The 23,505-nt window shown below is 36.6% G+C and overlaps 1 protein-coding gene across 1 annotated transcript; it reads right to left on the minus strand.

Annotated features, from left to right (window-relative positions):
- Nucleotides 1–6,691: 6,691 nt before the first annotated feature.
- Nucleotides 6,692–23,192, minus strand: LOC139693404 (uncharacterized). The gene is made up of 6 exons (XM_071591534.1): nucleotides 22,976–23,192; nucleotides 20,854–21,004; nucleotides 18,646–19,059; nucleotides 15,366–15,536; nucleotides 13,243–13,598; nucleotides 6,692–8,816 (listed from the first exon to the last, which is right to left on the minus strand). Exons 1-6 carry the CDS (start codon nucleotides 23,190–23,192, stop codon nucleotides 7,870–7,872), a joined length of 2,256 nt encoding a protein of 751 aa, XP_071447635.1. The 3' UTR covers nucleotides 6,692–7,869.
- Nucleotides 23,193–23,505: the final 313 nt, after the last annotated feature.

Raw genomic sequence — 23,505 nt, forward strand, 5'->3', positions numbered from 1 at the left:
ATACACAGCTTTAAAAATATAAAAAAATATCTAGAACTGTCTACATTAAATGCAATAAAGGCTTGCATGGGGAGTGTTTGGCCAAAAGCAAATGCTGATGGCGTGACAAGTACTTTTCATATTATGCATTTTATCTCATAAACAAATGGAAATTTAAGAATAAAGTTTTGTTATGATAGAGATAAATATATAAAATTTTACAATATATGCTCCATTATTCAATACATGAACAGGTTGTATATTAGTTGTAACAAATATTTGGTGTTTCATTAAAACTTTTTGTGCTAAATATTTTTTTATAAAATTACTTTTTATTCTGACACATCCGGTAAATTTTTAAATAAGAACTAAAATATTTTTTCTATCTTAAGTTTAAATTTTAATATCCTTGATCTAAAAACGGTCGAACAGAAATTATATGAAAAAAGCTTGAATTAGCTTGTCATTAGGCTAGGAGTTAATTAAGAAAGTATATTGTTTTAGCTTTACAGATATTACACATAAATATACACGATGATACATATTATGGAGAGGCTAGATATGAAATATGTTATTACATAAAAAGTCAAATTCATCTTTAGAACCATTTAGCAAATGCAGAACATTTATGAAAATCAAATTGCAAAGCTTCAGGCGTGATGTGGTGGAAGTCGAGCATATTGAATAACTGATCATGGCACGTTTCCACTTGATAAACTTTATTTACGAAACCAGTCATAAATAAATTTAACCAAGTGGAAAACTGCTACGATCAGTTATTCAATTGTAAAAATCACCAATTTATATAGGATTTTATCTTAGAGGCAATGTTTTAGTGAATGGTCCACTATAAATAGGCCTAGGTCATACTGTCAGAAGTTATTTTTCCATAACGCCTGAAGTTGAGCAGTTATGCCAATACACAAAAAGGGTTATGTGAATGATGAAGTAAACTACAGACCTATAAGTTCGATCTCTTGTCCTCCAAAAACTTAGGCAAATGGTTGTAAACTTCATAGAAAAACACTTTTTCAAATCAATCACATGGTTTTAGGAAAGTTAAATGTCTACAGCACTGGAATTCATTGAAAATGTACTATATGCTATGGACAACAAGTGTATATCCCTGAGGGTATGCCTTGGATCTTACTAATGCTTTTGACACTGTAAAACAACATTTGGCTAATGAAATTGAAAAAATGGTATTTTGGGCATCTCAAACAAATGGTTCAGATCATATCTTCAGGGAAGACATGAAGAAGTTGAAATGTCCTATCTTAATGATTCTACAAATGACAAAGCAAACTACCAATCAGTTAAAAAATATGCTAACAAAGATATTAGGTGTTCCTCAGGGCTCTATCCTGGGTCCTTGGCTACTTTTACTCTACATAAATGAAATGCCAGGTTGTATCTTTGACTCCAAATCCATTATTTTTTCTAAATTCCAAAGAAACTGCGGGAGATGCCGCAACAGTAACTTTTAACGGAGTCATCCGCTAATGTGCATTTTAATGCAACAATTTCCGGATCGGACCGGTCCAATATCGACCGGATATTGAGGGATCTGGGTTCGAGTCTCAGTCAAGGCGAATGATTTTTACGCTCTGAAATTGTTGCATTATTTTTTCTGATGATATCACCATTCTAATCAATGCCTAAGCCAATCCTGAGCTACTACAAAAAGTTTACTCCACAGTAATTATTATTAGGTAATCTACCCGTTAAGGTAGGTTTTGGATGGACACAACCATCTTGCTTAACATTGTTCCCTCTACCAGTCTTCAACATCTCACTGCCAATCACTATACCCTTCATGCATTTCTCCTGCCTCCTTGTGATTTCTCCCAACAATTCCCTTTCCTCGCCAACCATACCTATCACTTCCTCATTTGTTTTCCTTCAGGTCCATTATTATTATTAGGCAAAAATCCATCCTGCCAGCTCTGTGACAAGGACCTATTTTCTGCTAACAGCATAAATTTCTTGAGTGTTCAGATTGAATAATCCTTATATATTAACAAATTAAAACCTTAACTTCATAAAACTTTCTTTCAGGTGAGATATTTGTAGTTTAGCACTGGCCTAAATATCCTAAAATGTTTTTATGATTCAAGTTTCAATCTAGGTTATCTCATGGCGCCCTGGGCTGGCTCGAGCCAGTGCCAAACGATTATTTAAGTTCAGTAACCAGAGAAGGCCATAACAGCTATATTGCAATTGACTTTGAGAAACCCATCCAGGCCTCATTTAATGAGTTGCGAATTATGCCACTAGCTGCTGAATATATACGAACAAAACCTAACCATTCATCATCATCATCATCATACAAACACTAAGCTTGACATACATATTGAGGCAAGATCGTCTAATTTAAGGGATGAGGGGCCATACTACGAGGGAGCCATTTCTTTAACCTGCTTCCTCACGATTGGAAAGCTTCTCCTTCTAATACTTAATCATAATCTTAAAGCATACCTGCTTATTAAACCTTTGTACTCGGTCGATGAATTTTGTGCATTACGTAAAGAAAAATCTAAAATATTTTTTTGTTATTTATCCCTGTCATGCAAATAACCTCATTCTCATATGATGTTAACTATAAAAATTGATGCACATTGAAGACAGTTAATAAAATATGTTAAAGGGAATTAACTTCAGAATCATGCGTTCTGGGTAGCAAATGCATGTCATCTCTCTCTCTCTCATTGACTAATGCACAATATATTGTTTCCTTATGAAATGTATAATGACCCAGGAACTAATTTTTATTAGGATAACCAATGTAAATTAATAGATGTAGAGGTTACTTAACTTGTATCTGAACTAGTTAAAACCTAGGTAATGAAAAATTACTCATCCTTGCGATTGCGACAGTTCTTGGGCATGACTTTTCATCTGGAGCAAAATAATTTTATTTACTCTCGGATTTTGAAGATAAATAAAACTGAAATCAGAGAAACCAACAACTAGAATGCAGGTTTAGGAGGCTAAGGAAGAAACGTAGTAAATAAAAGTTGCCGGATATTTCTTTAATATGTCCACATCACCACCGTTGGGTACTATCTTTAAATAAGATATGCCAACCATGGCAGAAAATCTGTTTCAAGAGATACGAGAAATATTAGAAAATAAAACGGCCGCAAACCTTTTAACAGCTGCGTTGATGTTTGCAATCCTTAGATTATAACACGAAAAGAAATTACCGCTTCAAACTCAACCATGCCCTGAAAACACTGATTAAAAAAGTTCAAAGACTCAAATAAGCGTCTCCTTTACAAATTGAATCAATGGTTATAATTAATCAAAAAGCTATTATCGCTTATGCAGTCCACGCAGTAGAATCATCAATATTCGGTGAACTTCATTCTCCTATATCTACTGAACAAGAATTCATTCGGTAATAAATGTAAACAACAAACAAATGACTATACAAAGCGTGTTAAACCAATGGCGGTTAGGCAAAACGCTAGACATGTCTTATGCAAATGATCTGGCTCTGCTCGTTATCTCATCGGGAGTTAAATCCTGTATTCAGAAACGACGCTATATCTGCTTTAAAACTGGTTAGGCATTGTGGCGCATGCTTTTAAGATGCGCCCAAACTAGTCAGACCACACAGACCTAGGGACATTCGTGAGCCAGTTCTGACACATTGGGACGATGGAAACTTTGCTGATTCGAACTAATCTTGCTCTGTCAGGTTAAATGAATTAGGCGAACCTGGTAGAGTTTCACACCAACCGCCGGCATAGCTCCTAACAAGAACTCATGTTTTTATAATTTTTATTCCTGAACGATAAACGGCAATGTTTAAAGTTTTGAAACAATCTTTACCATTGTCTCCATTATTACCATCCAATTAAAGCATGTGATACCATTATTTATTTATTTAAAAATGAAATCTACTCTGATATCCGTTTATTTTGATCCGGTTATCAATTGGCAAATTTGATCACCACCGCGAATAAGCCCGGGCATTTCAAACCATAGTTTGCATATCACACTGTGATAATTACTTGTAGCTGAGTTTCTCCACATTAATAGTTGCACAGTTGGACTTATTCTTTATTATTAATATTTTTACTTATTGCTTTCCATTTTCTAATATTTGCACCATCACACCACCATAATCCAATCCAAACCTATCTTGCTCTGTCAGCAGAAAGGTATAGATGGAATGTAAGGAGATTCACTATCATCCACAGCTTTATAGCCCAGGGTGGGACTTGACTTCCTCTATTATGTGTCTGCATTCCAATCTCCTTCACGCCTTCTCCATCCTTCGCCCTCAGATCTTCTTCAACATGCTGCAGCCATCATTCATGTAGGCTTGCTCTCTTCACCTTTCATCTTCTATCTGGCTACTGAGCAGCCATTTTGGAATTCTGTTTGTCCATTCTTTCTATGTGGCCCAGCCGTGCAAGATGTAATGACTTGGAGACTCCTACATAAGTAAACTTTTTGACGCCCTCAAATTTCATAGTTACCAATAATGTCTTGCAGTGCATGTATACTCTTTAGGGATAATATTTTCATGTATATTGTCTTTTCTTCATTGACATTGAGATCCATTCTTTTACCAATGTTATTCATGGTGTAAAACATTTCCTTAAGACCATTCATACATATTTTTTTGGCATCAGAGCTAATCCATCTACAAGTGCAAACCCATGTTCCTATTTATGAACAGTGGTCCCCCAGTTTCAATTCTTTCATTACTTTGTGCTAAACCAAGATGAATAATGTAGCTGAGCATCCCCTTGCCTTACTCGTGAAGTTATCTTAGAGACTACTTACTCTACTCCCAATAAAAGCTTTGAATCAGTATTCCTTCAGCATCATTTAAACCAATTTAATCGGTTTTATCTGAAATACTAAAATCTCTCAATGCATGAATTATCTATTTTTTTTCACAGTGTCAAAAGCTTGATTGAAGTAAATGAAGAGAATACATACATATCAATGTTATATTGGTAGAAGTTCTCCAGTGTTATATACACCTTAGATATATAGATAGATAAGTGTTATATACACATGCATGTACTCATGAATCATTACACATCATAATAGTAGAATCAGTAATTATAATACCAATTTGAGATCACCCACTGGGCAGGTTAACATTCCTATTTGTGGAAATATTTGGGTGAATTTTTATCCATGTTTATTACAGCACTTTTAAAAGGCAAAAATGTTATCTCTATGGCGTTCAATTCATTTCCACAAGCAGGTTTTCCAAAACCCTTTAATGGAGAAAATTGAAATTGTCGGGCAGTAAGCTATTATAAATATTATAAAATTGAAATAAATGGTAATTTTTATGTTGACTGAAATTTCAATACATTTTTTCATACATGTAATTTTTAAATCAATGTAACCATTTTGGTGAGAACAGCTTTTAGTACTTCATGATTTCCACATTAAATCAACATTCAATCAGAGGGCAGTGCATTTCTTCAATCTATTTCTCAAAGCTAATGTTAGTTTACAGGTCCTTATAATTGGCTGATACAGAGTCAGTTGATCGTCATAAATGACTGTAGTATCAGTTACTAACTTATGAGTATGCCAATATGAATGTCTGATATTATACGTAAGACTGATTTCAAGGCTTGTAGACTTGTATCTTCGAAAAACAGGCCCTTGATTTCTCATTACCCTCTGCTTCCCCTCCACTCCAATATTTAGCTGGTGATTTCACATGCTCCCAACTAGTGTGCAGGTGACACTGGTACAATAGGTAGCTATGCGTAAATAAGTATGTACTCACCCTGGAATTCTGGTCTCAGCTGCACTGCTTAATATCCTTCCATGTCTTTCAATAGACATGAAAATAATCTACTGGTTTCGGTCAAATTTATCATGCAAAATGAAGGTGTGTTTTTAGGTAGGTAGGGTAGCATATCTCCTGAGATCTTTCCCTTCCTTCCCTAATGTCAAACTTGTACATACTGCTGGTTCTACCTCACCTCAGGCAAAACATACCTATAGACTAATAATCCCAGAGCATAAAGGAATTATCTGACTTATGAGATCAATAAAGTTCATAAAATGAAAAGTTGATAAAAATTGTTCCAGAAATTTTAATGAGCAACATTAATTTCCAAAATGTACATTTTGTAAAATATGATTGTTAGGACATTTACCGCTGGTGGGATGGAGTTTTAAGGAATTTAGATGAATTATTTCAGGAAATAGTTTTTGGGAAAAGGGTCTAATAATTTCACCTACCTAAATTTTTTAATGATGCCATGTTTTTTGATGATTTCTGGGTAGCATAATTCAAATAATTATACTGCATTGATTGAACTTCAATATTAAAAATGCCAAAAAGCCTCTTATATAATAGGAACAGCAGTGTAACAAATTCACAACCAAATTTTGATCAAAATTCTTTGACAGCAGTAGCATATAAATAAATTAAAAGGAAGACACAGTCAACATGTTACCAAGGGTTGCTGCAGTTCTGGATTTAAAAATCTCTTAATTTTTCCCAGTTTTCCTGCCTTAAATGCAATGTTTAAAGTAGGCACTTATCAGAGTGAAAATTTAGCACTAAAGTGCTAAACTTACAAGACCTCTAGCTGTATAGCCATACATTTATGATTTCCAATTATGAAAATATTCAACTAAACCATATTATTGGAGATTTGCACCATGTATTTTTGAAAACTTCATTCCAAAAAAAATCTCAAAACATAGATGCTTTCTCAATTTCCCAGCTCTAAGACTTAATTTCTCCCAACTTTCCATATTTTCCAGACTTGTAGCAACCCTGATATTCTTCTTACCATAAAAAGTAAGTTTTAAGTTAAAATCTATCCATATAACATTCATTACTTTCATGAAGGTGATGTGCCAAACACATAACTATAGCTTAATCTGGATCTCCTCCTCAGAAGTGCACATTCTCCTACTAGTATTCATCTACCACTTTTATTTTTAGGGAATGGGAGTGCTGCAAATCAATTCATAGAATTAATGTATGCCAAATTAATTTATCATGACTGCAGCAATACTGACCAAACCACAGGTGTTCTACTTAATCAAATCTTGGTGTATACTAAAGGTGTATGCTTCAAACAGTAATGCTCATGTTTTAATTGGACTGTTCAATAAATTTTACATTTGACATTGCATCCAGTATGCAGTATCACTCATGTGATCAGATTCTGACCAGAGGTTTGCAGGTGATGCAATCACAATTGTTACTTTGTATAACGTTCTCCAACATTCTTAGAAAAAAGACATTCATCATTGAATGAGCAGAATGTATAAAGACCCTGAGAATGAATATACACTGGTTCAGGAAAAGAGAGAGAGAGCTTGCACATGATTCATTAACCATTAGCACTATTACAGTGCATGTAGCCCACCCACATGATAAATTATTTACATAAATATTTACAAACTGGGACTTTCAGACTTTTAGCACATACTCTTTATAAAATTGTATAGAACTAGAAAATGGTTAATAGCAGTCACATGTCAATGCAGAACATGAAAAAATTCAGTGTATGTAAAGTGCTTTTTCAGGAAATATAACAGTGTGACAGTTAAGATCACAGCTCACTCAAGTTTGGACTCCTTACCTAATCTAGGAGATGACTATTGAGGAAGTTTTGCGACAAAGTGACTTCTCAAAAAACTTTCACTATATTGACTCAATAAAGTCTTTGACCTTGGCTTTGCAGTTAATGAAAATAAAGTCATCCTTCTAGCATCCTCACTCCACTATCATACCATTTGACTAAAACATCAGTCCAGCCACAAGAAATATCCAAGTCTAGCTGAGAATCTTTTCATAAATGCATGTCTCAAACATCCACTTAATATGGTGCTGTAACACAATACAATTGACCAAAATATAACACATACAATCATTGGTCAGACATCAACAGATGCCATCCTCAGGGCTACTGCATCCTCTTCTGAGAATGATCGTGGGAATGGCCTGAAAGCAGACCTTTCCATGACCGTCCCTTCCCCTGTACCTATACCACAGTTTTCAGGTACCGTGCGCCCTATACTGTGAGACTGGGGCCATCCACACTGACGCCGGTGTGGGCACATGGGCCCTGAGTGTCTACCACCTGGAATGTCATCTTCCTCCATGCCATCCCCATCAGGCTCCTCCCTAACATAAGCACACTGCCTTCGGAGAGGGCCACGTCGGGGTGTCTCATAGCGAGCATCAGGTGCAATGTGACCGGAAGGGTGCCCGAAACGGAAGGAATCGTCCCTCATGCCAGTCCGATGGCACTCTGAGTCTGAGATTGGCATAGGACCTCCTCGGAGAAATGCCTCACTTGGAGATGGAACCAGTGGTGATGACGCCACTCCCCCACCACCACCATAGTAACCTGATGATGACAAATCACCATCATCTGTTGATCCTTCCCCTGTGGTCGTGGCCCTACCTGTCTCCCCATCTTCCGAGGTCCCCCGTCCATCATCCTCATCACCTGAATTGTACTGCTGGCGTTCTTCACGGCCACCATTGCAAGATGACACATCAGCAAAATAGAGTTCGGATTCAACGTTTCCATGACGCTGTGTCCTTTTGGCCTCCCATTCACCCCCTGCCACGTCCCTCACTTCACGGCGTCCCCTGAGTGACATCCTGGTGTCTAGTGGTGCCTGCTGTACTTCCTCTCCCTCCTCTGTTATACCCTCCCGTAAGCATGTCCCCTCACCCTGCCACCTCTCATCCTCTTCCATCGGTGGTTTTTCCCTGTGATGGTGATGGTGGTGTCTGTGGAGGTGCTTGTGTGGATGCCTGTGGTGACTATGGCGCCGTCCAGCCTCACTGTTGCTTCTCAGGCCACGAAGTTCTGCTTAAAGGAATGGGAAGTGGCAATGAAAATAGGCTATATGGTATAAGGTTATTCACATGCATCCAAGGTTAAGGCATCTGTTAAGATTTGAGATCAAAGCACAAATTCAAAACAAGACCAAACATTTAACATAACAAACGAATTGCTAGTGGAGCATCCTGTAGCAATTGAATTCACCCAGCAGAAAACTCCAAGCTTTACCTGCTGGAGTAAAATTGTTCACAAGGTGTCCACCAGATCATGACAAAGAGAATAATCAAATAATATGGCACAAAAACAATATGATGCTAGGCATCTTTTCAGTGGAAATTTGATGAAAGTTTCCTTTCTTATGCCCACTCCCATTTAATGTCTTCAATGATTTCTAACAATCAAAGCATGAATTTTCTTGGCATGACCATTGCATGCTGATATGATAGGCCAGTATACAGGTCTGGGATTTTTACCAATCAACATTCTTTCCTCTTTGAATTGCTTGAAGCATTCAGAGTACTGTACTGCACTCCTCCCAGTGTACTTGTTTAAGCGATTAAAATGTCTAAGTAAGATTTTAAAAGTTTGTAGCACAATACACATTATCAAAGGAGTATTTGAGAACCCCTTGTGAGGAACTGTAAATGATTTTCATGATGCATTATGAACCTGAAGTCATTATAAAACAAAGTTTGCTTACATACAATTTGCAATTTATTCCGACATACGCAATTACCATATTTTCCCATCGATAACGCACACCTTGTGTATAATATGCACCCAGAACTTGGTAGTTATCATGAATTTGTATTAATATCACACACCCAGGGTTTCATAGTTATCTTGAAGGTGTATAGATGCTGCGTATCTGTAAGAGGGTGGTCCAATAAGTAGCCAGCCTGACTTAAAGATGGCTGTAGTCATTTAAAAATATCACTGTATTGGAAATTACACAATCTACAAAGCATATATTTCAAGTTTATAGATGCCACTTTGTTTAGTATTTGTTCGGCAGCCATCAATAGTGAACGTTTTCAGCAAATTAGTGAAAATGGAGAAAATTGGTCATCACTATGTGATACAATACTTTTATTTGAAAGGCTTCAGCCCAACCAATATTTAAGCTGAATTGGATTCTACTCTGGATGAGTCTGCTCATTTGTTTACAACAGTAAAATATTGGATAGCAGAGCTAAAACGAGGCCAAGTTGTCAAGACAAGCATCGCATTGGTCAACCAAATGCGGTGACAACTCTGGAAACGGTGAAGAAAATCCCCTAATTGAGGCTGGATGATCATCGACTGAAAGTGTGCGAGCTAGAAGACTTAGTATGCATTTCAAAAAGCGCGGTACATTGCATATTAACTGAAAATTTGGGCATCAGAAAGCTGTGTGCAAGATGGGTGCCACGTTTGCCCACACTCGAGCAAAACCAGTGTCGTGAAGATGGTTCAATTGAGTGTTTAGCAAAGTTTCACAGCAACAAAGCAGAATATTTTTGTCATATCATGACCATGGATGAAACATGGGTCCATTACTTCACACCTGCGACCAAAAAACAATTAAAGCAATGGATTCAAAAGGGAGAACCGCCTCCAAAGAAGGCGAACATGTTTTCATCTGCAGGCAAGATCATGGCATCAGCTTTTTGGGATGCACGTGGTATAATTTTCATTGACTATCTTGAAAAAGGAAAAACTATCTCCGGCAAGTATTATGGAAACTTATTGCACCGTTTTAGGGAAGAAATCAAGCAAAAGTGGCCGCATTTGCCTAAGAAGGAGGTATTGTTTCATCAAGAAAATGCAGCAGCTCACAAATCCATTATTGCAATGGCCAAAATTCATAAACCAAAGCTTGAATTGCTACCTCATGCACCTTATTTGCCAGATTTAGCCCCCTCGGATTAGTTTCTATTCGCAAACTTGAAAAAATGACTCAGTGGTCAAAGATTTACCAACTGAAGGAGTGATGTCAGCAGTTGATAGCTATTTTGAGGAGCAAAACAGTTCTTATAATAAAAAGGGTATCAACTTATTGAACATTGCTGGGAAAAGTGTATAGAGCTGAAAGGAGATTATGTTGAAAAATAAATACATTTTTTCGAAAATTTTTGCGTTTTCTTTGTTGGGTTGGGTATTTCTGGAACCACCCTCATATATGCATGTGCATGTGTATAAAATGGAATGCAATTAGAAAGGAATGCTTCCAGACTAATTTATTTTTGCTAGACTCTACTTTAAATCAGGCTGTCCCTTTACCCTAGCTTTTCCCTACTTCCACTAATCTTTTGATAATCATTCTGAACATGGAAAATTAATATCATCCCTTCAATTAACATAACCAAAGCCTAACTCTTGTTCTTCCTTACTACTATACTTCTAGTCAGGATTGACTTTTTTGGAGTATTTTATTAAGGAATGTGATCATTGTTTTGAAAAAAGAAATTTAATTTGGCGTCGGAGCCTGAACCAAAACCTTGATGTAGTGGAAGGGCTTCTGCATTCTGATGACCCCTAGGATTGTGCTGGCAGGAGCAATGATTACCACTTTTGATGGGTCACTGGTGCAAGATAGGTCAAAGGGTAAGAGCCAGATGAAAGGCAATGCTGGGTGCAGTGCCTGTTCCTCAGTGAGGTGACTGCCAAGGAATCTGACCTCAATGGAGTGAAATTTGAATGATGGTGTCACTCAAACACCATTGAAGAAGGCAATGAGAAACTGCCTCAATTAATTTCCCACTCAGCAATGAGGATATAGAGTATGAGCCCTGATAACTACAGGATTAAGCCCACTGGACTAAGTCCTCTCCCCAGCAGCAGGAGAGGAAGGTTTCCATGGTCATCATCTGACAAAACCCTTACAGAGGGAATCAATAGCAGCATAGAAGAGGACTGAACTAGTTAGAATAGGGACTTTGAATGTTAGGATGCTGTTGAGGAGAAGGAAATTATAGAATAAAAATTGAAAGATGGAAATAGGAACTATAGATATTTTAGGATTCTGCAAGGTGAGATGAATGGATAGTGTGGATTACTGGAGCAATAGTTATAGAGTGATTTGCAGCAGAGGGGATGAGAGCCTACAAGTAGTGGTAATCATACTGAATAAAAAGGTAGGAAAAAGTGTAGCAAACAACAAAGAGGTATTGGATTTTACTGTAACAGCTACATACTTCTATGGTTCCTACAATCATATTGAACAGTTTATTCCAATAATTATGTAAAATTAACTGGGTTTAGAAGGTTTTTGATGAAGCCCATGAGCCATAAAACTTTCTGATTAATTTGAAAAAATCTGTAATTAGTCAGAGAAAATAGCCAATGAACTGCCAAATATGGAAATTCCAAAATCTCAATGCACATATAAATGATTGCTTCACCCTCAAGTGAAGCCCTCTAAATCTGTGATAATTATAATAATTGGGTATAGATAATAATTTCCAAAAAACCTGTGATAGCTGGACAGAGAGCATTTTGCATAGAATTTCTTCCTGACATGAATATGTGGCACTTAAATCTGGTAAAGGTAGAAAGAAAATTCCAGATGGAATCCTTTTCAGGAAGTCCAATTTAGGCTTGGAGTTGACTAGTATTCAATCACACTCGCACTCCAAAATAACTTTTTTTTTAATATAACTTTTATTCCTGGAACTGTAAGTTTCTATATAAAAATGATTCATTTACAGGTAGTAACAGGAAGCTATTTATTCTCTTGTTTTTCACAAAAATATTAATGTTCAGTGCCTTCATCTATCTAAGATGGGAACACTACTCGTCAAGGAAATATCACAATGTCCCTTGTGACTCTATCTTTTTAAAGGTTTACTTTAAAAGCATTTTCATTTGAACAAATGCTATTTTCAATATTTTGCAATAGACCACATTTACGGAGAGCCAATAAACAAAAATATATCAGAAGGATTAACACATTACCTAATAAAATTTAATACAGTCCACTGTCCTATAATTCTTAACAATAAGTTCTGACGCTTTTACAATACCTCTCTCAGGATCTTCTCAGCTTCAAATGCTGCTTATATATAAGTCTACAGAATTTAACCTTTGTGTACAAAACATAATTGCATAATTTCATGTGGAAATTGCCTGGCTATTTTAAAGAGAAATTTGATAATTTATCAAAATTGTCCGTAAAAACATTTATATTTGTAGTAACTTGCTTCAAGGTAATAATTCTTATATGATGAGGTAAAAAAAGAGAATAAAGCAAGAAAACAATAATTATTGAATTGTTATTTTCATTTATAGCCATCAAGAAAAGAGTTGCCTAAGAGCAATAGTGGCATTTCTCAGAAACTTTGTCAGTGTTGCTCACAGCAACATTGACACTTAGGGGTTACAAAAATTGATATTTTTGTCTTCCCATTAATTGAATACCTTAAGGAATTCAAATTTGATGAAATACCACAGTTAATGTTCAATGGCTTACCCAAGCGAGAGGTTGGTTGAGGGTATGGAGGTGGTGGTCCCCATAAATATGTGTATGGTGGCATGTTGGAAATATGCAAATCATCTAGTGCAGAAACACCAAGGGCCACTGCATCAGCTGACAGAGACGGCACCAGGGCTGGTCGGTTGGCACCTCTGGCTCTGGGGCAATGCGGGTGTCCAATTGGTGAAGCAGATGCTCTTGTTGAGGAACTTGGTGGTGATGGAGGCCTAAGCTCATTAGCTGTCTGTGAATTTTTCATGCCATGACATGGTTCATTTCCTCCACCAAAGCCATACTGACTATCTGGACTAAATTGGTGTGATGGACGTTCACTTTCTGGTCCTGCTGATTCACTGCAAGTGAAAGTAGTAGAAATTCAAATTGTTTGAAAGTCAGAACAGTCAAAGTGACAACATCACTACTCAACTCTATTAAATTTTTAAAGAGCACGAACTTAAGAGCCGGTTACTGAAGATTTAAAAAACTAATTAATTAAAAAATTGAACAAATACATTTGCCATGCAGTATAATCTTCAGTATCAAGAGGCTTTTATTTATAAATCATATGAATACAAACTGACATTTTTTCAGTTTGTCTCAATAAAAATCAAAAGTCAAAAACCTTGCCATGTGAACAATGCTTGTAAAACTGTATTGTGAATAAATACTTGCACTCATCATACTTCCTTCTTTATGCATTCATTATACCATTTATTGTGTAGTTTAATTATCATCAAAGGAAAGTAGGAGATGCAATGATCTCAAAATATACACAAAAGCTTTTCAGGTTTCAATTCCATACATATTGCTGAATGATACACATTTTGTGCTTTTCCAAATGGATAATAATTTCCAAATATAGTTCCAGCATGACAATGCCATATTCAAAGGTTCTCCGATTTCACAATTCATCAATATCTCCTTAAAAAATTATCTGAGAAAGATAGGGCAGAGGGTAAGGGGGAAATAAGAAATTTGGGAGTGAAGATAATCAACAGTTTAGGGAAAAAGAAGAGCTGAGAGAGGAATTGGAACGTGCTGTTATTGCATGCTAAAATTCGTCACGAAGTGGATGAAATGGGAGAGGGTGATGAAGGGAGGTTGGTGAAGGGCATGGTAGCAGGAGTATACAGGATTTGATTTTGACTGGGGTGACAAAATTTAAATAAGTTAGTGAAGTTAAAAATCAGTGAAATTGTTTAAAAGCAATGCATACATTAGGCAATATAAAATTAATATCAACTCTAAGGATGGCATCAAGAAATAATGTGCAAATTCAAAGTTATTCACTCCAGGGAATAATTTATAAATATTTAAGCAAAGAAGCAAAATCAAATCATGTGTATGATAACAATAATTTAAATTACTGAATACATATTTTTTATGCTGTAGTTTAAAAGAAGAACTCCTTCTAATGAAAATGATATTAAGTAAATGAGTTTGAGAGTGGTTTCTACAAATTAGATCAAGGAATATTCCTCTTTCTGGTATGGTGAGGAAAAAGCCAAAGAGTGTGCAAATTCTTCAGTTAATCTATATTTTTTAGGCATTGAAAGGATGGCTGACTCTGAATTTGAAATAAAAAAGCTAGACACAATGTCAAGTGTGTCTAGATAATCTAGATCAGTATTTGTAACTGTGGAAGAGTAGAAAGGTATTGCCCAAGAAAAATTGAAGATTAAATGCAAAACAAACATGACTTTTCTTTTTGAGTGATGTCACCCAAAAACATCAGCTTAAAATGTAGAGTTGCCAGCATATTTATGAAAATTCAAAATTTTGCCAATGAGCAATATTATGTATTATTTTGGATACATTGATTTAAAATATGTATGTAAACAATGATTATTGACTATTATTTCCTAACTTCTGCCGGCAATAATTTCTTTACAATCCTCCTCACCACTATGGTATTATATTTTCTTGTATGAAAATTATGGCTACATCACAACATCTGCCACAAGACGGGTGACAGCAAGCCTTTCCAATGAAGCAAACTGGAGTGATGCAACAGCTTCTCATCCTTCACATCTGATAGCAACAGTCAATTTACTGCATGTATCAATTAATCATTTCATTTTTTTATTAAACAAAACTAGACAAATCTATGAGTTGCAAACCTTATGTCTGGCTCCTCAGTCCCTCCAGGCATACTTCTATTCCACGGTAACCTCCAATTCCATCGTTGTGAGTGCACTCCCCTCTCATTAGTAACCCCTTCAGAGTCTCTTTGCCCAACTGCATCTTCAGGGTTAGGTGAATAAAGATTTCCTACCCTTGAAGACCAATACCTTGAAGAACATGATGCAAAAAGAAAAAGGTCAATATAATTTGGTGTTATTTTGAAAAGCGACAAGTATTATTGAATGATTTCTAACTGATCAAAGATAATTTATGACAATGTCGATAGATAAGTTCTACAGGTAAAACAAAATCAAAGGTTTTGTAGAAAATAATTGCCTTATGCCTATATATGGCACATGGTAGTCCAGTAGGTAGAGTGTTAGACTATTAATTAGAATCCCAGGTATACCTCTCTGGGCATTCTCAGCTTCACTCAAGTTGAGTGTTTTTATGGGGGCCATATCTTCCTGAGAAACTATAGGTGGTACAGGGAAAGACTCTGAGAACTGACCCCCTACCTTGAAATGTGAATTGCATACATTGTTGGCCTTAGTATTAGGTGAGCTCTACTCTCACCCATCAAACTGTCCCTTTGTATGATAACAGTGGTTTATATATGCATAAAATTATACACAGAAACAATGATTTAAGGCAGTATTGTTAAATTCTAAATGTACAATCCAGTTCAAGCAAAAAAGATCCAAATGTCTAATGGTTTATTGTTTTCATCACTTTGAAGACCCTACTAGCAATTCCAAAATAATAGATATATATTTATATTTAATTTACATATGTTGACCTTGTCAAAATGTAAAATATTCTTGAAAAGTTTTCCAACCCATGTGATTCTATATCATTCCCTATCACCACTAAGTGATCACAATTGAGAGCAATATTAACCATCCTAGGGAATTTCTTTTTTGCAATAGTTGCATTTAAAATTTCACTGTTGTAGTCATTATCATTAATATGAGTGCATACTATCTCAACTTCAACAAATCAATCTTTTTTCTCATGAAGAAGAGCCACTGTCGTTCTAAATTTACCTATTTGCCTATATCTCTTTACTATTGCATGCAAAGCAAGGAGTTCTTTTTCACCTAAAAATAGACATTAGGCATATTGGAATTATGTGCTCAAAAATAAATTTTGGCATTTGCACAAGAGAATTTTAATGGCAAATTAACATTCCAAGTGAAAAATATTGAATAAGATAACCCAATATAAATTAAGAGCAGTGATTAATATAAAATATCTCTAATAACACTTATTAAACTGTTGATACAAAATTTTTCATAAAAATAATGACAACTCAATATTAAATTACAATTATCACAGAAAAAGATTCTTCCATAGGACCAAATATGTAGCCAATTAAACTAAGTAGTTTTCCATCAAATGATATAATTAGAGTTCAATCAATTGGTAACCAAAGAGCAAGAGTGGTTATGCAGTTAAATAATGCATTGCATGAACTTTGATATGTATTCAATTTATTCTGCATATGAACAGATCCTCACACACCTGACATTGTAAATTTCAGCTATTAATGTTGATTTGTTTTATTTCAGGAAGTTATAAGTTGAAGTAACTTACAGTGTGGAGAAGATAGAGGCTCACAATGTGATTAAGTTGCTTCCATGAAAGGTTACAGCTCGGCAAATTTATGATGAAATAATTGCTATTTATGGAAATTATACGGCGTAGTTGTGGGGCATGACAAGGAATTTTCAAACAGGCCATACGTCCCTCATATATTATTCGAGAGAAAGAAGACCATCACTCACAGACGATGCTGCCACCATGAAGAAAGTGGTGGACTCTATCCTATTAGACCAAAGAGCAACCATCTTGAATTGATTATGAATGAGAATAATCTTAGTAACAGCAGTGAGTGGAAAGTCACTCACAAAGAACTGCACATTTGAAAAGTGTTATCACTCTGGATTCCATGACTACTGACTCCTTTTGAAGCAAAAATTTTACCACCTGCAATCGTGACCGGCAATTAAAGCAATATGGTTTTGATATATTGCCATAGACGCCCTATTCACCCAATCTCGCCCAAAGCAACTTTTTATTATTTCCAGAACTCAAAAAAGCATTTTAGAGTCAGAGATTTGACAACATATATTATGCTATTCAAGAGGTGGAATGATGGTTTTCAATGCAATCTGCTAAGTTCTGACGGCCTTCAAAAAATCAAGACACACTGTGGGAAATATGTAACTCTGGATGATGACTAAGTAGAGAAGTCTTAAGAATAACAAATAAAAATTAATTTCTCTCTACAGTAATTGAAGTGAATATTAAAAGTTTACAATCCCCCCTTGTATGATGAAAGGCACTGGTTGCAATGGCAAACCTTCCTTACCTCTCTTTCTAGTCTTACTCATCCTGAATTTCTATACACCGCTTGCATCTCAGCAGTTTGAGACATGTATCTATTGCAGATGAGTCACCTATCCCTCCAATCTACTCCTATTTTCTGCAATACATTCATTAGTTCAATACAATTCACTCGAACACCTTTTGGCAAATCTACAAAACAAACAAATACATCCTGACTCTATTTAATGCACCTCTCTATTAGAGACCTCATTACTGCTATGGCATCATGTGTGCCTCCCACCTTTCTGAGCCAAAACTCAACATCCCCTATGCAATAATTTCCCTCCTCTCCATCCTCTTACTGATGATCCTAAGTGCCACTTATGCTGCATGCAAAATCAAACTTATTGTTTTGTAGTCTGAAAAAATGGCTGCATTTTCCTTATTTGGAATGGGAACTAACACTGATCTCACGGAAGAAGTCTTCCAGCCAAATTCCTCCCTCATAAATGCTAAAAATTAGCCCAAAATTCTATCCTATGTTTTTCTAAACCATTAAGTAGTTCCACGGAAGTTTTATGATTAATGATGCTGTGCAATATATGCAACATTTGCTGATTTCTTTTCCTTCATTAGTACCATTTAGGAATGCCTTAATCGTAATATATCCATGAAAGTGTTCTGTCAATACAAGACAATTGAAAGGCCTTTGGATGTTTCAAGCCACGGAAACTCATATGATGGATGGTGATACTACAAAATATCAGACACCTAGCATGGAACAAATGAACTCTCACTGGATTTAAATTTATGTCATCATGGAAACAACCATTAAAGCATTTTTTCTGACTAGAGCAGGGATAGATTATAATAATATTTGGTCAACTTATGTAAATATTCTGATGCTGTGAAAGTACCACAGTCAAATCTGCTACTGCTACCAACCTGTCATCCATTGACTCCCAGGCATGCCATGGTCTGGCATCCTGCCCTGTTCTTCGTGAGTGGCTTCCATGGGAAACGGGATGGGGCCGTGGAGAGGGACGGGGCTGAGGGCAGCAATTCCTCTCTTCTGCACACTCCCGGCATTCTTCATTGTGGCAACCACAATGGGAATTCACCGGTGGCGATGGAGGTATTACAGGGAGTGCTGGAGTGACTGGAGATGCTTCCCTTAAAGTTGGGGGTGATGGCGGCAAAGGAGGAGGCACTGGATCTGGTGCTGCTGTCACTGTTGGTACAGGATCCTCCCCACCAACTGCTGGTGCTCCCCTTCCAGCAGGGCCATCTCTCACTGAGGGATAAAGGTGCCTGCACCTCAACTCCAACTGCTCCCAGTAAGTTTTCTTCCTCTCATGACTGCATTAATAATAACCCAATTATCAGTGAATAAATATAAGTGCTGAGGAAAATTATTAGCATATATATATTAATAATAGTAAATAATGTTTGAAATAATACTTAATATTTTTAAATCATAACTTTCATCAAGTTAACTTATGATGCTTGATAATAAACAATTGAAAGTCTCTCATATTAAATTATTCACAGAAGTATAATATTTGTAAATGTATTTCAAAATGCTCTCCCCATGGACTAAGAAATCAGATGGTGGAAGGGCTGGTGCATTCTGATGACCCCTAGAGCTGTGCTTGTAGGAGTAATTGTAATTGCTCCTGGCTCTTGCCAGAAAGATCAAGGTTAAGAGTCAGGGGAAAGGTAGTCCGCGCAGCATCTGTTCCTCAGGGAGGTAGCTACAAAGGTGCCTGACTCCAGTAGGGCAGCCATTGAGTCATGGTGTCACATTAAAAATGTTACCGAGGAAGGAAATGGGAAACCACCTCAATTTTTTAACCCATGGCTTTGATGATGGATAGTATAGTGAAAATGATCCTAGCATTTACACGACTAAGCCTCATCAGCTGACTGTCATGCCTGACAGAGGGAGAAGCAAGGCTTCCATGGCCATCGTCTCACCAAAGTCTTTCAAAGAAAAACTGACAGCAGCAGCACAGAGGACTCAGAGAAGACCAAATCAGTTAGAATAGGAACTTGAAATACCAGGATAATGTTTGCTGAGGACAGGAAAATTAGAGAATATGAAGCAAGATATAGGAAGAGGAAATATGGATGTTTTAGGTAATGATAATAATCTTTATTAATCAAAGAGTAGCACTTGCCACTATAGATGTCATCATAGAGAGCAGCACTTGCCAAAAGAAAAACATCGTATAAATATATACATACATTCATAACTGTGGTGGAGAGAAACAAAGTTATTATAGATTAGATAGATTAAGAGAAGACAATGGAAAAATGTAAATATGGAGTTTGGTAGAAAGAACCATAAAGAGTTAAATAATAAAATGAGGTAGGCAAAAAATAGAGTAAAAAACAGAAGCATGATGTAAGACAGAGTGCAAGAATATGGAAATGTTTTAGAGGAAGGGTGAAATTGGTGTGCTATACAGGAAAGTTCAAACTCTGTCAGGAAGTAAGAAGGGAAAATTGTTACAAACAATCAAAGATAATCAGTAAAATCCTAGTTGAACTGGAAATAATCCAAGAGATATAGAAGAACTTTAAGGTGGAAGCATTAGTCCAGCAAGGTTAAACATAGAAATAGAATATGGCCCAGATGAGGATAGCTTAGGTCCAGGCATGCTCAATGACAAGATAGAAAGGCCATTGAGGGAACTTAAAGCCTATACGGCTATGGGGGTAGACAACATTCCTGCAGAACTACTTAAACGTTTAGGGTAATCCCTCCCAAAGGAAAATTTGTTTGAAGCTAAAAGAGAGGGAGATAAATGCAACTGAAAAATCAGAAAAAGAAACTTATTTGTTGAAACTTGATCGCACCCTGTGCTTTCTTTTTTGTAAAATTAGTAAAAATAACAAAATAGGAGGTAATTGCAAAGCAAAATATTCATTATTTTCATCCTATTGAGAAAAATAAAAATGTTGTATATAATCAAAATACTAAGGGCTGTTTTCTGAATATGGTGATAGATTAACATACAAAAAACATGATGTAATGTAGTTGGTTACATAGAACAGCGTCCTTTGTTTAGCTATTCGTATGCGAATGGATTAGGTTTGCAAATATACCCGATTAGACTCCACTTAAACATGTATAAGCTAAGCACTTACTGCAAGAGTTGGTACACCAGCATGGCTGCAAAAATGCAAAGCAGAAGTGCCGCAACAGAGAGGCCAAACAGGGCTCTGAGGCACCAGTACAGGGCACCGTGCACAACTTCGCAGTCTGAAGTGTCCCCAAAGACAAAGCGATGTTCATTAGCTAGATGAAGAAAATGAAAATCAATGATTAGAATGAGTAAATGAATCCATTGGAAAACAGTCAGGAAAATATCCTTAATTAAAAAGTCACTTATACTACCTTGATCAAAAAGTTCCCGGAATAACCACCGTGTGGCGCTCCCATCGTTCCGATTTGAGTTCTGTTTTTTTTGTTAAATTGGTACATCTGTTGTTGATATTCCCTTTAAATCTTAGTGTCATAACTTGACATTTGCAAAAGTTACGGTCGGTTTTCGGTATGTCCATCAGTGCTTCCTGCGATTTTTCCATTACTTCCTCTCGGCTGCTAAAACGCGTTCCCCGTAATGGTTTTTTAACTCGATTGAACAGAAAGAAGTCACAGGGAGCCAAATCAGGTGAATTCGGTGGCTGTTGGATGGTATTTGTTGCATTTTTCGTCAAAAAATTACGAATAATGATAGCACTGTGCGACGGTGCGTTATCATGGTGCAAAATCCACGAGTTTTCTGCCCACATTTCTGGTCTCTTTCGGCGAATTGCTTCACGCAAACGTCTCATAACGCCCAAATAATACTCTTTGTTTACTGTCTGGCCTTCTGGCAAAAATTCATGATGCACTACACCGTTGTAATCCATGAAAACCGTCAGCATTGCCTTCTTTTTTGACTGAAAACGACGTGGTTTTTTTGGTCTCGGCTCATTTGGTGAACGCCATTCACTTGCCTGATGTCTGGATTGCGTGTCGTACTCATAAACCCACGTCTCGTCTCCAGTAATGATCCTTTTGATGAATGTGGGATCGGATTCAGCCTCGCAAATCATGTCTTTTGCGACGTCAACACGGTCTCTTTTTTGCATGAAATTGAGGTCTTTTGGCATGCTACACGACGGAAACCCAAATCATTAACCACAATGTCTTGGGCGGATCCATAGGCAATGTTCAAGTCCTCCGCTATTTCTCTGATGGTTAATTTGCGGTTATTGACCAACATTTCTTTTACTTTATCAATTTTTTCACCGACTTTCGATGTCGATGGTCTGCCACTGCGTTCATCATCTTCGATTGACTCACGACCACTTCTGAACCGCTCGTGCCACTGGTAAACGACCGTTTTTTTTAGAGAATCGTTGCCGAAACACTTTTCCAACATTTCCAACGTCCGTGCGCCACTAAATCCGTTTTTTACGCAAAATTTAATACAAGTTCGTTGTTGCAAATTTAAATCCATTTCTGCAATTGTAAAAAATCGCCAACACACACAGAGATAGATGTACTCTTGGCTACGTAACTTTTGCAAATGTCAAGTTATGACACTAAGATTTAAAGGGAATATCAACAACAGATGTACAAATTTAACAAAAAAAACAGAACTCAAATCGGAACGATGGGAGCGCCACACGGTGGTTATTCCGGGAACTTTTTGATCAAGGTAGTATATGTGCAGGTAAAAAGTCATCCAGTCCAGAAGTTAGGAAAAAAGCATATAAACACCTAGCTTTTGATTAAGAAACTCAGGTAATGTCTCACACAAGATTCCTCATTAACCCTCCTGATAATACTACAATGTCATGCCCCAGTGATCAAATTCCCATTTTCTATGTTCATCTCTTATCTGATTATTGCATTTTTGCCCAGAAAAAACATTTTTTTCTCCAATTTTGTGAATCATTACAAACCACTATTTTTTCTACTCTTGGGAAGAAACTACCTACTATACAAGTGGCTTTATACAATTTATTATTGCATTGAACTTTAAAAGAAACTCAAGAATAAACTCAACAGGACAATGCAAAATATTTTTGACTGAGCAAATATTTCTCAAGCATGAGCAAATACTTTTAGTGATTTAAATAAACAGATTGCAATGACTTTTTTTGTGGTAAAAACGCCACTGCAAAGCTACCTCACATCATAATACTTTATTGCTGAGTTCGCAAAATGCGATTAAAATGAGGCAAAATTATGGAAGCGGGTAATCAATCAACCCACCATCTTCTGTGTAAGCTGTGGAAGTTGGAGGAGGTGGCAATGGTGGTCCAGGGTGCCGAATATGTGGGTGAGAGTAACAAACACACGTCCGAAGCCGCTGTGTGTAGACACATTCCCGAAGGGTCTGCAGGCGATTCATGTGCAGGACTGTTGTGGTGACTGTGACGGCCACGCAGAGGGCTGCACATCCCAGCCAGCAGCCACCACTCACCTTCATCTGTGAACAGAAAGATAAAGACCATCTCAAGGCAAAGTATATATGGCCGTAACATATTGTACGATTTGAAAAAATATGCCAAAAACATCTTTATGGATATTAACAGGGTTTTAAATATTAAATTTTTCATTGGTTTTGCAAGTTATAAATAGTTCTCCACTCACGAGGTAATGAGTAGTTTTCACTTTTTATGCAGAATAATATCTCTACTTCATCAATGAAAAAATACCTGAGTGATGACAAATTAAGTAATGGAAACAAGGGATAAGAGTGCTCATATACATTTATTCCTGAAATAATTCTTACTGTTCCT

This window comes from Hetaerina americana, unplaced genomic scaffold, assembly GCF_022747635.1.
Source record: "Hetaerina americana unplaced genomic scaffold, ioHetAmer1.1.p SCAF_486, whole genome shotgun sequence".
In the NCBI taxonomy this organism is placed as follows: Eukaryota; Metazoa; Arthropoda; class Insecta; order Odonata; family Calopterygidae; genus Hetaerina; species Hetaerina americana.